Consider the following 16557-nt stretch of genomic DNA (forward strand, 5'->3'; position numbering starts at 1 on the left):
AACAACAGTATGTGGATGGCTAGATCTTGTTTGTCATGTTTGTTGTTGTTGTTGTGTTAGTGACTGAAAAAAGCCACCAGCCTTGTTTACATACATTGTAATAGAGCGTGACATTATCAAGATAAATGTGTATGAGTATACTATTGATATATATATGCATTGTGCATGACCTCCAAGAGGTCACACATCCTGGTACTTTCCGGGGGTACAAATTCACTATCAATGAGAATTTCTTGGTTATTTCCTTTCAAAATACAAGCAGTTGTCATATACCGGTAAGTTCTAAAGTAGTTTATACATATGTATCACAAAAATAATGAACGATTTGATTTTGAACTTGAATTTCTTTATTTCGTATTTTTATCTTCGACAGAGGAATATTGCATTGGAATACATTCACTTAATCAAAATTGCCTATCATCAAATGTGTACAGCCAGAGGTACATTACAGCACATTATTAAGCATGGAAATGTTCCCCAAAATACTTTGTCGAATCCCACGCGATGTTTGACGCCACTACGACACTATGACTTTTGTTTGTCCTGTTTTTACATTCGATTTCACGCATAACACATGATTCTCGCAGTGAACGGAAAATGGTCAATTGTTATAGAGTGACATTGACAATTTACCAGGATGTTTGGGGGTCATGCATTGTTTCCTCACTTATTGAAGTCGTCAATAACATGCAACACTAGTGTTTTTGTTGCCATGGTAAACAAGTAAATGTTACTTGAGTTCCCCAAACTTGTAACCTTGATTACTCTCATACATTTGTTTAAAATATCAATGAATAATTACTCATACTACACTTTCCCAGACACTGAACTGTTATTTAAATGGTTACATTACCGCATTTTTTTCAGATATAATATTACAGGAAAACTTCCATATTTCTATGATTGGATGATGAATTTATCTGGACTTAATACTGATTTTACTACATATTCACAGGTAGGAACACTCTCCATATACATGTACCAATAAATCATTTATTTCAGAGGAAACTATTTACAGATAAACAGATTACATGTTCTGTTAAAATCGAAAATAATATTTTTGAATAAACTGGAACCAAAATATACAAACAATGAAATGGGAGCCTGTGAATGAGACTCGCTTGAGGTGGTCTTTTGAAATAAATTTTATTTTAAAATTAATAATTAATTAAATGATAAATAGACTAATGTAAATAAACAACTTTGAGGCATGTTGAGCAATCAGATTACTCTTATTAACCAGAAAAACAAAAGTATGTGACATTTACATCGTTTAGGGCAAAATACTTACCCACATCATGAAACATAAGGTATTCATCTTGTCATCTTTGACTGCTCCTGCAACTCAAATTTGTATCTATGTATAGGATAAATCCAAATTATGAGAGGACTCTTCTTGAGATATAAAGTCCAAAGATCATCATGGGGCAGGACTTTTTATCCAAAAAGAGTTCTTATAAGTTTTTCTGGATTAAATATGCCCTCAAAACCATCTATAAGTGGGGAAAGTCTCATACTTCTGAAGGCATTCAATGAATTTTATTAAAATCCGGCACAATTTTGTATTGACTAAACAGGACCATGCTCCTTACTTTCAAATGGAATGTGTTTTAGTCGTACCTAATTCAGAATTTGACATTTTTCTCATTAAGTTTGCATATTGAAATTGTGGCAGGTGGACACTATATAACGGTCAACTGATGGGAGCATTTATAGATAATCTAACTGTAACCATTATGATATACAAAGGCCATTGAGTTTAAAGGTTACTTAGTACTCAATGGATAGCATCAGGCCTTTTGCCTATTTGAAATGGTCTGGACACTAAAAATCGCTCTCCTTAACACAGTAATGCAAGTGATAACGGAAACTATGTTATGAAAAGTGACAATAAGTTCTTCCAGGTTTGAGGCGCGTGATAAGAAACGTGATCACTCCACTATGAAAGTAAGGTCTGTAGCATGTGATTAATAAAGGCCCTTCCTTATCCAAGGTCTGAGTTTGAATCCAGTCATGGTGGCTTCTTCTTTAATAGTTCTGCTAATTTGATGAGGGTTTGATTTATTGATGTTATGTGATCTTTATAAAAGCCTTTGATATACAGAGAACAATGCAGAACGCTAAAAAGGGCATATGATGATTGTGTGAATCATGTTCCAATGGCTGCCCATTAGATTCATTAGTAAAATTAATCATCTTTCAAAATAATAACTACCATAGAAATATTTCTGTATTTTTCACTTGATTGTTGATTATTTAAGTGCGGTTTTGTTTTTGTTCGGAACTGTAAAACATTGAAAAATACCATGTCGATGACAAGCTTTGATGATTAATCAGAACAATTTTGGCATTTTGGAGGGGGTGGGCACTTTTGTGAATATGACCCTGAATATATAAATTATGCAGGAGTGGGGGACTGCCAGGCACTTGATTGGACATGAGCTCAAATGCAGGAAATGTTCTTGGATGTTTATATAATAATTAGTCTTTAGTTAATGAGCATAATATAAGAACAAGAATCAAACTTGAAAACAGCACATATAAATGTATTCTCGAGAGCGGAGCTACTTCACTGAACGTTCTATGTTGCTAAAACGTACTCCACTGTACCATGTATTTCAATGGGCTCATTATGAGCTGGTGTGGAACGCCTGTTGAAGAGCCATTGAAAACAGCTAAAGTCAAAGAAACAGCACAAACTCAACTTTGAATTAATCCCAAGCTACCAAATTTATATATATTGCACACGTAGGGCTAATCTTGTCACACTGTTCAGGGGACTCTCAACAACCATCTCAAAGTATCATACAGTTTTCGATATTTGTTTTCACCATGATGGTTGCCAGACAGTGAAAATGTCCAGATGCCGCCCTGAGAATAGATGTCCTGCAATGGAGTATTCTGATTGGTACTCTGCAGATTCTAAATTTATCCTGGTATCTATATTTATAGTCAGAAATTAAAGATGAAGACATACCTAGTGTGATTAGGAATGAAGGGTATTTAGAGGAACTTCAAGAAAGTGGAGTTTCATATTCCCATCAAGGACAGGATAGATTATTCCGGGGACATGGTAAGTAAACACTTTGACATGACCTTATAAGCAAATAAACAGTGAGATCTCATTAAGAGGAGGAAGCCTAGAGACTTGATTTTCCCCCTCACATAGTATTCCATCTCCCCCGTCACCAAGTCCACAGTTCCAAATACCATGGTTACACAGGTGTTAGGAACAGTGGAGATGATGATGAAAAAATAAAACCGTATTTTACGGGGAAAAAACAAGTCACATGACTTTCGTTCTTTCAACAGGATTTCAAGATGTTAAATTCTAAGAGGAATATCCTAAAATATTTGTTGGATTAGTATTTGATTATTTATGGGTGTTTACCTTGATTATCTTAACGACAATGACAGACATGATACATTTGCCTTGTTTCATCTTTCCACAATCAATCTCATTTACAATACTGCTGCTAGTCAAACAACATGCACTGATCCACACGCTATTTTCTGTTCTAAATATGTTTCCACAGCATTATATAAAAAACATTCAGCTATTTCTCATAGTACATTTCATGTTACACACATATTACTATTGTTTCAGTCATTCTTTGAATGATAATGTTTATGTAAATGTTGCTACACTACACTACAGTAAGTTATCATCAACACTGCTAGTAAATGTACAGCAATTGCTTTGAATGTTTATTGAAGTTGTTTTGCTTCAATAAAGATTGTTTTGATACATTCGTCACGCACCCAGACTTCAACTTCAGGCAATGTCGAAAATAACTTACTGCACTACAGCAACATTATTGTTCAAACAATGACTGAAACGATAGTACTGGTAAGTATCACAAACACATTTTTAGCTCCGCTGTCAACTTTGTCGAGCGGAGCTTATCATATGAGTGATTGTCCAGCAGCGTCCGTGTCAATGTTTTACTTTTTTGACTTCTTCTTGAAAACTACAAGCCTGAATGCTTTGATACTTGGTGTATATGTACCTTGGGGAGACCTCTCTTAGGTTTGTTCATTTCCTGTTGATATCTTCAATTCTCTAATTTTGGTGAATATTTTTGTCATTTTTGGTAAGAAGTGATATTTTCGACTTCTTGTTAAAAACCGTAAGTGCAATTGCTTTGATATTACATATATAGGTACTACATGTGGACCTCTCTCAGATTTGTTCATTTAGTAATGATATCTTTAATTCTCTAATTTTGGTGAATATTTTTGTCATTTTTGGTAGAAAGTGATATTTTCGACTTCTTGTTAAAAACTGTCTGATTGCTTTGATACTATACATATTGTTCATTTTCTAATGATGTCTTCAGTTCTTTAATTGAAATGTGCATTGCTAACAGCGGAGCTATCTCAGCCGATAGGCTGCTTGTTACCTTGCCCGTACCATCAAAGATGGAAGGAAAAGGTATATTAAGGGAAAAATTTTGTTTGTCAATGTTGTCAATGATGTTGTCAATCGTCGTCGTTAATAATTGTTATTGTGTGCATAATAACTTTACTAATTCTATTCCAAACTTCATCAAACTTGGTCACCTTATTCATCAGTATAAAGTCTTCTCTGAGTTTGAACAACAGATGTCCTGTATGAAAATATCATGCAAAAATTGAGAAAATCTGATAAAATATTTTGACTGTTTCTACTTGACTGATCACTGGTGATACACATCAAAGGTCACTGATCTCAGTGGAAATATGCATTGTTGTATGTGTTCAATGAAGCAAATCATTTATATTGTAATAATATCCTTGGTAATGTATCCCCCAAATCCCATGGGAATACTATACTAGGTTTCAAAACCAACTCATGGAGAGATTTTTTGCACAGTCTGATACATATTTGCAAACCTACCAATAAAATCTTTACAGAAAACAAGATGTCAGAAAATCAATATAAGCACTCAAGATCTGAAGCTAATAGAAAATCTGTTTAGTTCAAATTTATCAGATCAAAAACAATACATAAAATATACATAAAAAGCAAAACGTTGCATCCACATTTTGAAAAGAAAATTGTACTAAAATATATGTATTCTGTATTTGACAAACAGTTCATTCGACAAATGAAAACTCACAGGAATATGTTTCAGCTATTATAACAGAATGATAGAGTTTTTATAATACTAGTTTAAAAACACACTTCAAAAACAAAGATTGCAGTATTTGAAGATGTAGATTCTCAGGAGGCAACAGTACTGTTGACTTCTCCCTCCACTGGACACCAACTAACTATTTAAGTTGATTTGCATACAAAGCAGAGCTTGCAACATGATAGCTATTCATAGAGGGTGTTTTTTTTTACTTTTCATATAATACAGTAGTCACACAATGAGGCAAGGCAGTTCATATTTGTCTCAGTGAATCATTAACCTGTACAAAATACTTGCACAAAAGCCAGCTAAGATTTTCTGTCATTTTGCATGTTTTATGAATCTATTCATGTCTGAATGCAGCACTTTTTTTCTGAGATGAGGCATTTGTTTTTATACTAAAATATCTGAATTACTTTGAATAAAGCTGGAAATTATGTCCCTTAAAATAATTAAACAAATAAGGCACCAATGTTTTTGTAAGATATTTACATCTTTTAAAGACATTCGGTAGACTGATTCCCCACTGTTGGTTCAATCCCAAAACTTGTTTGTATTCAAAATTAATTATGACAATGCATATTAATATTGAAACAAACTATGATAAAGGGAATTATATTATATAACAAAGGGCAAGGTCACCAGAGTTCAATTATGTTGTGTTTGAATATGGACAATTGGCGAGCAACAGAAAAATGTAGCTTGTCGGTATTGAGATGAGCTGCTTCCATGTTTTTGGTCTGAATGGTGTTTTAGTAGGGTGTGTGGAACTCCGCTGAAATGTGAAAACTGTAAAATACTTTATTTTAGCTAGAATTAATTTTCGCTGAAAAGACCTTTTGGTTGTTTTGTATGGAATTTATTTTCACTGATTTTTGATGAGTTGAATGTGAAATATAGGAAAAAAGTATATATGCTGGATTTTATTTTCACAGAAGCATCCCTTCAGCAAAAATAGCGAAAGTAAATTCCAAGCGAAAATAAAGTATTCTACAGTAACCATGACACACAAGATACAAATGTTTTATCTTCTAGTGTTGTTAAATATTACTTGTGTTTTTTCAGGACACACAGTGCATGAACTGTTTTTGTTAAGAGAACGGCGGATACCTCGTCTTCCTGATGTCGTAGTTTGGCCAAGTAAGTGCTTTCATTATTAAGTATCTGGTATGGATTTTGTGTTTAGTACATGAGCTTTTCACCACCAGAGTTTCTTGCACAAATTTTTCTGTATTTTTTTTCTTATATAGTTCATTATTTCTGGAAATGAACCCTCATTTTGGAGCCAACAGACAAAATATGAGTAAATTTTCAGTTTTTACTCAAAAAAATTAGCTATTTTTGTCCCAATCTTCTGACGAAAAGTGCAGACTATAAACAGGACTATTTTGTGAATTTGTGATAAAAAAGCGGAACTGGTAGAAAAAATAAAATTACAGAAAGAAAATTACTTTATTATAAGTGTGCTTCAGATAGAACCACATATACAAATAACACACAGCTGATTGGTTGAATTCCATGTATGTTAATTTGCATAATACATAATACCATTTTCAGGTGACATCTAAAGAGCCACTCAACAGATTTCAATAAAAATCAATGCTCTGGAATATTCCACATTCATAATTGCATATTAATTACCTGATTCACATAAATTAGCCAATTTTTAGCTATTCTCCACATAACGTAGGTGACAGTCCTCTGATTGTTTATTTTGTGATGATAAATTCAATTCTCTAATTTTAGCAAATAATTTTGGTAAAAAAAATGTTTATGACTATTTTGTGAACCACAAGCGCAATTGATTTGATATATTTCATATTGATTTGATTCATTCCTCTATCATATTAATTCAATTAGTGGTGATAAGTTCAATTTCTTAATTTTAGTAGATATTCTTATCTTGAAAATGACTAGCTTGGTCGAAGTCTATGCATAATAATTGATTAATTTGCATAATAATTACCAAATCCTAAAGACCCAATTAATTTTAGATTGAAATTCGTGCATACTAATTGCTTAATTTGCATAATGTGCATAATCATCACATTTCATGGAAATTTGGTTCATAGATTCTCTGGGGTAATCTACAGACATGAATAGTTTAATGTGGAAAAACCTGCATATTGATTATCTAATTATTATTAGCCAATTCCTGATATCTCAAAAAGTCAGATTTAAATTGAACTTGTGGTAGAGGTGCTCTGGAATAAATTTTGTTTTCGTTTTAAATCAAATTTTGTTTTTTCTGTAAGTATTATAAACTTCAATAATGTGGATCATATTGTTTTCATGTTGTGCATCTCAAATAGCAGACACAAATTAGTTGCCAAGCTTGAAAGGCTAATCTTAAATTTTGAATTAATTTTTAATATGTCTCCAATACTCTCAGCACACAGGAGTTCTTTCCAAGTTTTATTTGATCTACCCTTGACATGTGAATCTATTTCTTTGTAATAGATTGCAATTTGCAACTAATTATTTTCAGTTAACAAATACTTTGATGCAGTTATTGCTAAAATCCACTACAGCAATTCTACCATCATTACACACTGCTACACCTAATGGGTGTCTCAGTCCATCCTTGTCACTATCAATCCTGCAAATAAACTGACCATTGCTGTCATGCTTGGTGACTTTATGCTCACTGCCTACATATACATAATCATTCTCATCTACAGCCACTGCCCTGGAACAACTCATTGTACTGTCACCAGTGGAAGAGAATTCAAACAAAAACTGGTCATCAGAATTGAATACTTGAATACAGTCGTTGTTATAGTCTGGCACATATACCATCCCGTTACTGTTCATAGCTAACATGCAAGGCCCATTGAATTCTCCCTGCCTGCTTCCATTCCTCCCAAATGACTTAATATACACACCATCCTGGGTATACTTTCTAATACAATCCGTAGAAAACTCACTTACATACACATTCTTAGTAACAGAATTAATTGCAATTCCACGTGGATTATCAATTTCAGAGCTTCCAAACTTTCTAATCAATTTTCCATTTTCATCACTCACAACTACTTGTTTGTTATTTTCATCTGTCATAAAGTATTCATTATTATCTGATATTGTTACATCACGTGGTGTGAATGGCTTTGCAAACTGACCAGTAAATGTAAATGATTGTTTAAATTTTCCATCTATATCATGTATGACCACTCTGTTGTTCTCTCTATCAGCTGTTACAAAGTCACCGTGTTTATTTATGGTCAGTCCGAAAGGACTGTTGAGCTGTCCTTTTCCCACTGTTTGTACTAATCCTCTGATATAAACCGGAATATGGAATGGTGATCCTGGTAAATGCTGGTTACCAATCGTCATGGCAATTTGCTGTTTCCCTTCCATCTTTCCAGTTATCTTCACATGAAAAGTCCCATCATTATTGTCTGTAACATCAATGTCTTCCCATGATGCATCAGGCTTTCTTGTCTTCACTCTTGTCTTGACATCATGATGGACAATGGCCTGCTTTCCTTTTGAATCTCTGGTTGTGATGAGCAGGTTGACAGATTCACCTCTCACAAGTAGTTTTGGGATGTTTTCAACTGTGCATTTGGATAGACGTATATCAGACGTGATCACCCCAACCAGTGTACCAAGGTCACTTGTTGGCTGGAACTTTATGATGTCATGACTGATTGGTGATATTTTTTTCATAGAAACCATCTCGTTTATGCGCTTCATAGTTTCAAGCCTGGTAGATAGTAGGTGAACTGCATTCCCATGATGCACCAGTGCTTCTAGATAATGATGTGTACTAACTATGTTTCCATGGTGAAATTCCCTCTCATCAATGTTCATTGCTGCATCTTTTAATGCCATTGTGGCACTTTCGTCCAAGGAATCTATCAGCATCTTCTCTTCTCTCTTTACTCTCTCTATCACTTCCTTTGCTCTTTTCTTAACTTTCGATTTCTCTACCTCACACTGGTTTTGGATTTCTTCCCTTTTAGATTCAGCTGCTACTTTTTCTTTCTTTATTTGCTTCTCTTTCACTTTCAACTTTCCTAGCATTTCCCTCAGTTGTGTTTTATACTCATCTGCTACCTCTTGTAAGTCTCTATGTACGTGTTCAGGAACTCTGTGTTTAACTATGGTGCACTCAACACATACAGGCACCTGACATGTGTCACAGTAGAATTTCAGCTGGCTGTCTTTATGAACACTGCAGAAAACTTTGGACTGTACCATGAGTTGACCTGTAGATTGTATCTCTCTGTATTTGTCAATTGTCAGTACTTCATGAGAACGGAGAGCTGGGGTGTATCTATGAGCTTTAACACATACATCACAAGTAAACTGAGGGCAGTCTACACACCTGTGAGTTGCTGTCTTCTCTTGGCATACCTCACACACAGGTGGGTGGTCAGTTTTCAGCTGCCTCTGTCTTTGGAATGTGTCCAGTAGGCTTGTTAAAAAGATATTTGACTTTAGTTTCTGGATGGGTGTGTCACACTGAATTCTACATGTTGCACACTTCAAAACACCTCCAGATTTAGCCTTGAAACTTTCCAAACATTGCTGACAAAATGTATGAAGACAAGGTAGAACTTTAGGATTTGTATAGTTCTCCAAACAGATGGAACAGCTAAGGAAATCCTCAGTCACTTCCTCCATGAGGAACTTGTTGGATGCAGCCATAGCCATGGTGGCGGAAAGTTTCTAATAATGGTTGAGTCATTTTAATTGTGCTCCCTAGGAAAGTTGAAATTCACAATATGTATTTCCTTATTATTGCTATTTACAATGGCAAATTGGTTTTACTGCTTTTCAAATCATTGTCAGCCTAAAGGGCCTATTGTAGACAGACACACACAGTGTAGTTATTAACTCTTGGATTCATGCCAAACACTAGGTATGACTTTGTTAATGCTGACCTTTGACCTGGTCTGACCTACTTTTAAAGGTGGATATGGCTGACACATGTTTGGCATGTTTGGCACATGTTTGACACAGAGAAGAAAGAAAGTTATTCTTTGTGGATGGCTAAATATAAAAATAAACTTGGGTATATTAACAAGTTTTAAAACTAGGAATTTCAGTCGTATTTTTATTAAATTTCTAGTTAAAATGGCAGCCAAAGTAAGGATTGAACACTTACTTTGTTTTTAGCTTGTTCTCAAAAAATTTGAGCTGAGCTACTCATATTACTGTTTGTGTGCTGTCATCTTCGTCAATTTCACATTTTCAACTACTTTTGTAGAATTGGCTATGTGTACTGTTGAGTGAATGCCGACAAAGCCAACAACAAAAACACATACATTCAAAAAAGCGTGGTTGTTGTTCAAGCGGTGTAATGATGCTTTAAGTTGAAGTAGTCTCATTTCCTGGTGATACTTATAATGAATTCTCTAATTTTAGTAAATATTTTTTGTCATTTTTGAATTCTTCTTGGAAACTGCTTACCCGATTGCTTTGATATTTTGTATAGAGGTATCTTGAACGAAACTCTGATTTGTTTATTGTTTTTTTGATATTTTATATACCGGTATACGTTATTCTTTGAGATTTATTCCATTTTGTGATCATATTTTTAATCCAACTTCTATATTGTTTATTAAATTGCTTTCAGACTTTTCATCACATCTCAAACAGCTGAGCTTGATCCCACTGTTTTTCAGATTTTTGTATACGTATATTTTATTCCAGTCATCCTTGTACTGGTTTCAATCCTTGGATCTGTCTCATCATTTTCTCTTACATTTTATTTATGTAATTCTTTGCAGCATGTCATGCTGATGTTGTTAAATTGGTCCAACTTGCTGTTAAACATGATGTAGTAATCATTCCATTTGGTGGTGAGTATCTAATACACTGCTCAATGTTATAATCTATAGTTTTTGTATTTTTTGTGATTGTAATATATGTAATTTATTTCAATTCATTTAGAATAGGTCATTATTATGTTGTATGTTTCAGGTGGTAGCAGTGTAACTTGATCATTATTTGTGTTGTATGTTTTTGGGGGGGGGGGGGTACAAGTGTAACTGGGTCATTATTATATAGTATGTTTCAGGGGGTACCAGAGTAACTGGGTCATTATTGTGTTGTATGTTTCAGGTAGTACCAGTGTAACTAGGTCATTATTGTGTTGTATGTTTCAGATAGTAACTGGGTCATTATTGTGTTGTATGTTTCAGGTAGTACCAGTATAACTGGGTCATTATTGTGTTGTATGTTTCAGGTGGAACCAGTGTAACAGGGTCATTATTGTGCCCTACGCATGAAACCAGAATGATAGTATCATTGGACACATCTCAAATGGTAAGTTTAGAAAATATGCATAATAATCACCTAATTTGCATTAATTAAAAAACATCTATCTGATATATCCAGAACCACTTATCAGATTTTAAATGAAACTTAATAGATAAGTTGTCTGCAATACACACATTTGATTGCAATCCTTGCATATTAATTAACCAATTATTATAAATTAAAAATTTTAAGCCTTTCCACAGGTAACACCACTAATAAGATTTTAACGAAACTTACGTGAGTGTTCTGGCGATAGTTCACAAAGTGATTAGTTTTAAACTGGGCAGATATGTGTGCTAGGGTACAAACCACATATATACAATTAAATTTAATCATATTGTTTTTAACATTTATAATTTTTGTATAATTATGAACTTCAATACTGTTGATCAGATTGAAATTCTTTAATTAATTAAAAACCAGTGAATAATTAACACTTTTATAGTATAATTGTTTTCTATGTTTTCTTGAATATACTCCTTGTATCTTTGAATTGGTCTGTAAATCATATAATATATCAGGATTTATGTATTTTATTCTATACCGGTAATCATGATTTTGTGTTTAGCTAGTTGCATTATTGAATCACTTGGTTACAGAATGTATCTGAGCTGGCATTTTAATTTCAAATGAACTTTGTTTTAAATTATGCCCTCCGGGGCTGGGTCAGGGTTATTGGGGAGGGGGCTGTGATATTCTTATTGGACTGATTACACTTAACAACATTGGTAAAAAAACAAAACAATAATAAATATGTAACACACACCCATCAAACTTACTCACCTAGCTGTAATCAAATATGTATTGAATGATTTTTTATTTTATTTTTAGAATAAGATTCTGTGGATTGATGAAGAAAATTTGACTGCACATATCCAGGCTGGTATATTTGGACAAGACATGGAAGAACAGGTAATCCAACAAACCAATGAGAGTTGATGTCGTAATGATGGGAGTTTATGCAATGATAACCCAATTTTGTTCAAGAAAAATTTGTGAATACCTGGGGAGAATCTTAGACACAGTGAGCTTAAAATATTGTATTTTCTCAATTAGTAGTGCATATGCTTACTTCAATCACAGAAATATGTTTATAGTCAAAATGCCGTATCTTAGTGATTAAGTATACATCATACACAACTATTGGACATGTGCTTGTAATAGACCAAATATGGTATTGTAACTTCTTTTCAGGCCATGTCTGAAACACTGCTGTGTAGTGAAATTTACTTGATATGTGGCACAATGGTTAATGTGTCTACTTAGAATCAGAGAGATTGGGGGTTTTACATTCATGATCAACTTCCCACTCACTCATGCAATCACTGCCCATTATGTCTCCTGCCATGTAGGGCAGCAACAAAATCTCTCCACTCTTGTCTATCTTAGGCCATTCTCTGGATTGATCTCAAAGTCTGGAGGAGATTCGTCATTCATTTTCCACAGTCCATCGCCAAGTGTTCTTGGTCCAACCCAGTTTTCTTCTTCCTTCTGGAGTCCAATGAAGAGCAATCCTGGTTATATCATCAGCTGTTTTTTCAAGACATGATTCCCAATCAGCATCTCCTTCTCATTAGTGTATCTTCCTGATGGCATCTTTCATATAGCACTTTATTAGAATATCTAATATGTATGTAAGATGTACAACCTTTAAAGGTCAGGAAGTGCAAGGATGTATGACCTTTAGAATATCTAATGAAAACTTCCTCAGGTGTTGAAAAAAAGATTCAACTATTCTACTACTTGCCAAAGTTACACTTTGTATTTGAGAAAATAGCATCCAGTCAGAGGTGTCAGTCAGTCTTGACCATCGTGCATAGTCACTGTCACAGTGAATAGATAACCACAGTCACATTCTCATTCATTGAAGCAGCAGGGACCAAAATAGTACCAAAATTGTTGTGATAAAGACTGAAAAGGTGAAGGTGCTGGTACAACAATGACAAACTAAATAAAGAGCTCCTGGCTAGGTGGAGATACCTTTTTTCTCTCAGTGTCATCACCTTTCCTACCCTACACTTAGTTCAGATCTTTAAGTGGGTTTGTCGGTTAATCTGCATAATATATATAAATAAATAAATAGATAGATATAAACTTCTTCTTTAGAGAAGTGAATCACAGTCAGATTGCATTACGGTACTTGGCAATGATTTATATTTGTTATTTTTTCTAATAATGTGTAATTGTTTTTAGTTAATAAAACGTGGTTATTGTACTGGACATGAACCAGATTCCATGGAATTTAGTTCTCTTGGAGGTTGGGTAGCAACCAGAGCATCGGGTATGAAGAAAAATGTCTATGGCAACATTGAAGATCTGGTGAGTTTGTACAACTCTAATAACTCATGATTTGTATTGTTATTTGATTAAAAACTGGCAGACATGTTGGTTTTACTTTTATCTCTTCTTAACCACTTCTCGGAATGCCATAACACATTTTTTTTGTTACAAAGGCGAAATGTTGTTTTATGTTATCAAATGTTAATACCACTAAAAACAAATATTAGACTATGTCATATATGTGACTTATTAATGGCCTCCCAGCTTGATGGTTACTCTCTTATCCCCTCATAAAAAAAGCAAACAAATAAATTAAGTTTATTGTTCTTATTTATGTAAATATAATTCTTTTCATTATGTATTACAGTTAGTTCATGTCCGCATGGTGACACCAAGAGGTGTGTTTGAGAAAAACTGTCAGGTATGTACAATGTACAATCACTTACATGTAGTTATTTTTTGAGAAGAGGTAATTTTCTTTTCTTATTACTATGAGAAAATGTGATTAGTTTCAGTTAGGAGATTTGGAAGGAATTAAAAACTAAAGCAGGTGTAAAAATAAACTTCTATAATGCATTGCGTGCTCAGTAGATGCAAACATTTTTTTTCCCATTTCTCCTCTATAATGCATTCCATGGTCAGAAGACGCAAAATGTGAAATTCTCTCCCACAATGCATTGTTTGCTAAGTAGATGCAAAATTTGAATTTTTCTCCCATGATGCATTGCTAAAATGCTCAGTAGATGCGAAATTCAAAAAATCTCTCCCATATTGCATTGCAAATACATTGTATTTTGTTCTCTGCAAACTCATCTTTGGTCTAATATGAGGATAATTGTTGTATCTTATAGGTTCCTAGAATGTCATCTGGTCCTGATGTACATCATATTATACTGGGATCTGAAGGTACTATTGGTGTAGTCACTGAAGTCACATTAAAAATACGACCTGTAGCACCATGTAGAAAGTATGGATCTGTTGTGTTTCCTGATTTAGAACCTGGTGTTCTTTGTCTTAGAGAAGTTGCTAAACAGGTAAAAATATTATCACTTTCACTTTTTCATTTATTCTTTTCCTTCCCACCAGTCCAACTTACCTTCCCTCTCATCCAATTTACCTTCCCACCAGTCCAACTTACCTTCCCACCAGTACAACTTACCTTTCCACTAGTACAACTTACCTTCCCTCCAGTCCAACTTACCTTTCCACCAGTCCAACTATATTCCCACCAGTCTAAGTTACCATCCTACCATCTAACTTAACTTCCCACAAGTCTAACTTACCTTCCCACCAGTCCAACTTACCTTCCTACAAGTCCAACTCACCTTCCAATCAGTCCAACTTACTATCCCACCAGTCCAACTTACCTCCCCATAAGTCCAACTTACTATCCCGCCAGTCCAACTTACCTTCCCATCAGTCCAACTTACCTCCCCATCAGTCCAACTTACCTTCCCGACAGTCCAACTTACCTTCCCACCAGTCAAACTTACCTTTCCACCAGTCCACCTTGCCTTCCCATCAGTCCAACTTACTTACCCATTAGCCCAACTTACCTTCCCACCAGTCCAACTTACCTTCCCAGCAGTCCAACTTACCTTCCCACCAGTCCAACTTACCTTCCCACCAGTCCAACTGACCTTCCCATCAGTCCAACTGACCTCCCCATCAGTCCAACTTACCTCCCCATAAGTCCACCTTACCTTTCCACCAGTCCACCTCACCTTCCAATCAGTCCAACTTACTTTCCCATTAGCCCAACTTACCTTCCCACCAGTCCAACTTACCTTCCCATCAGTCCAACTTACCTTCCCATAAGTCCAACTTACCTTTCTACCAGTCCACTTACCTTCCCATCAGTCCAACTTACTTTCCGATTAGCCCAACTTAACCTTTCCACCAGTCCAACTTACCTTTCCACCAGTCCAACTTACCTTAGACCAGTCCAAATTAACCGCCTACCAGTTCTTACCTTCCCACCAGTCCAACTTATCCTCCCACCTGTCCAACTTACTACCAGTATTCCATCAGTCCAAATTAACCACCCACCAGTTCTTACCTTCCCATCAATCCAACTTACCTTACACCAGTCCAAATTAACCGCCTACCAGTTCTTACCTTCCCACCAGTCCAACTTATCCTCCCACATGTCCAACTCACTACCAGTATTCCATCAGTCCAAATTAAAAACCCACCAGTTTTTACCTTCCCACCAGTCCAACTTACCTTAGACCAGTCCAAATTAACCACCTACCAGTTCTTACCTACCCACCAGTCCAACTTATCCTCCCACCTGTCCAACTCACTACCAGTATTCCATCAGTCCAAATTAAAAACCCACCAGTTTTTACCTCCCCACCAGTCCAACTTACCTTCCCACCAGTACAACTTACCTTTCCACTAGTACAACTTACCTTCCCTCCAGTCCAACTTACCTTTCCACCAGTCCAACTATATTCCCACCAGTCTTAAGTTACCATCCTACCATCTAACTTAACTTCCCACAAGTCTAACTTACCTTCCCACCTGTCCAACTTACCTTCCTACAAGTCCAACTCACCTTCCAATCAGTCCAACTTACTATCCCACCAGTCCAACTTACCTCCCCATAAGTCCACCTTACATTTCCACCAGTCCACCTCACCTTCCAATCAGTCCAACTTACTTTCCCATTAGCCCAACTTACCTTCCCACCAGTCCAACTTACCTTCCCATCAGTCCAACTTACCTTCCCATAAGTCCAACTTACCTTTCTACCAGTCCACTTACCTTCCCATCAGTCCAACTTACTTTCCGATTAGCCCAACTTACCTTCCCACCAGTCCAACTTACCTTCCCACCAGTCCAACTTACCTTCCCATCAGTCCAACTTAACCTTTCCACCAGT

The 16557-nt window shown here is 35.4% G+C and overlaps 2 protein-coding genes across 2 annotated transcripts in view; one reads left to right on the forward strand and one right to left on the reverse strand.

Moving 5' to 3' along the window:
* Positions 1 to 16557, forward strand: part of LOC100373757 (alkyldihydroxyacetonephosphate synthase, peroxisomal-like) — a 35861-nt gene that overhangs the window by 5455 nt on the left and 13849 nt on the right. Inside the window, exons 3-11 of the mRNA XM_085495256.1 lie at positions 868 to 955; positions 2953 to 3073; positions 6183 to 6257; positions 10859 to 10930; positions 11317 to 11396; positions 12222 to 12302; positions 13584 to 13709; positions 14038 to 14091; positions 14522 to 14704. Coding sequence (XP_085351382.1) covers positions 868 to 955; positions 2953 to 3073; positions 6183 to 6257; positions 10859 to 10930; positions 11317 to 11396; positions 12222 to 12302; positions 13584 to 13709; positions 14038 to 14091; positions 14522 to 14704 — 880 coding nt within the window. The remainder of the gene's footprint in view (positions 1 to 867; positions 956 to 2952; positions 3074 to 6182; positions 6258 to 10858; positions 10931 to 11316; positions 11397 to 12221; positions 12303 to 13583; positions 13710 to 14037; positions 14092 to 14521; positions 14705 to 16557) is intronic.
* Positions 6546 to 9800, reverse strand: LOC144357647 (E3 ubiquitin-protein ligase TRIM71-like). The gene has a single exon (XM_078011734.2). It carries the CDS (start codon positions 9777 to 9779, stop codon positions 7602 to 7604), a length of 2178 nt encoding a protein of 725 aa, XP_077867860.2. The 5' UTR covers positions 9780 to 9800; the 3' UTR covers positions 6546 to 7601.

This window comes from Saccoglossus kowalevskii, chromosome 21, assembly GCF_978046115.1.
Source record: "Saccoglossus kowalevskii chromosome 21, keSacKowa6.1, whole genome shotgun sequence".
Taxonomy (NCBI): domain Eukaryota; kingdom Metazoa; phylum Hemichordata; class Enteropneusta; family Harrimaniidae; genus Saccoglossus; species Saccoglossus kowalevskii.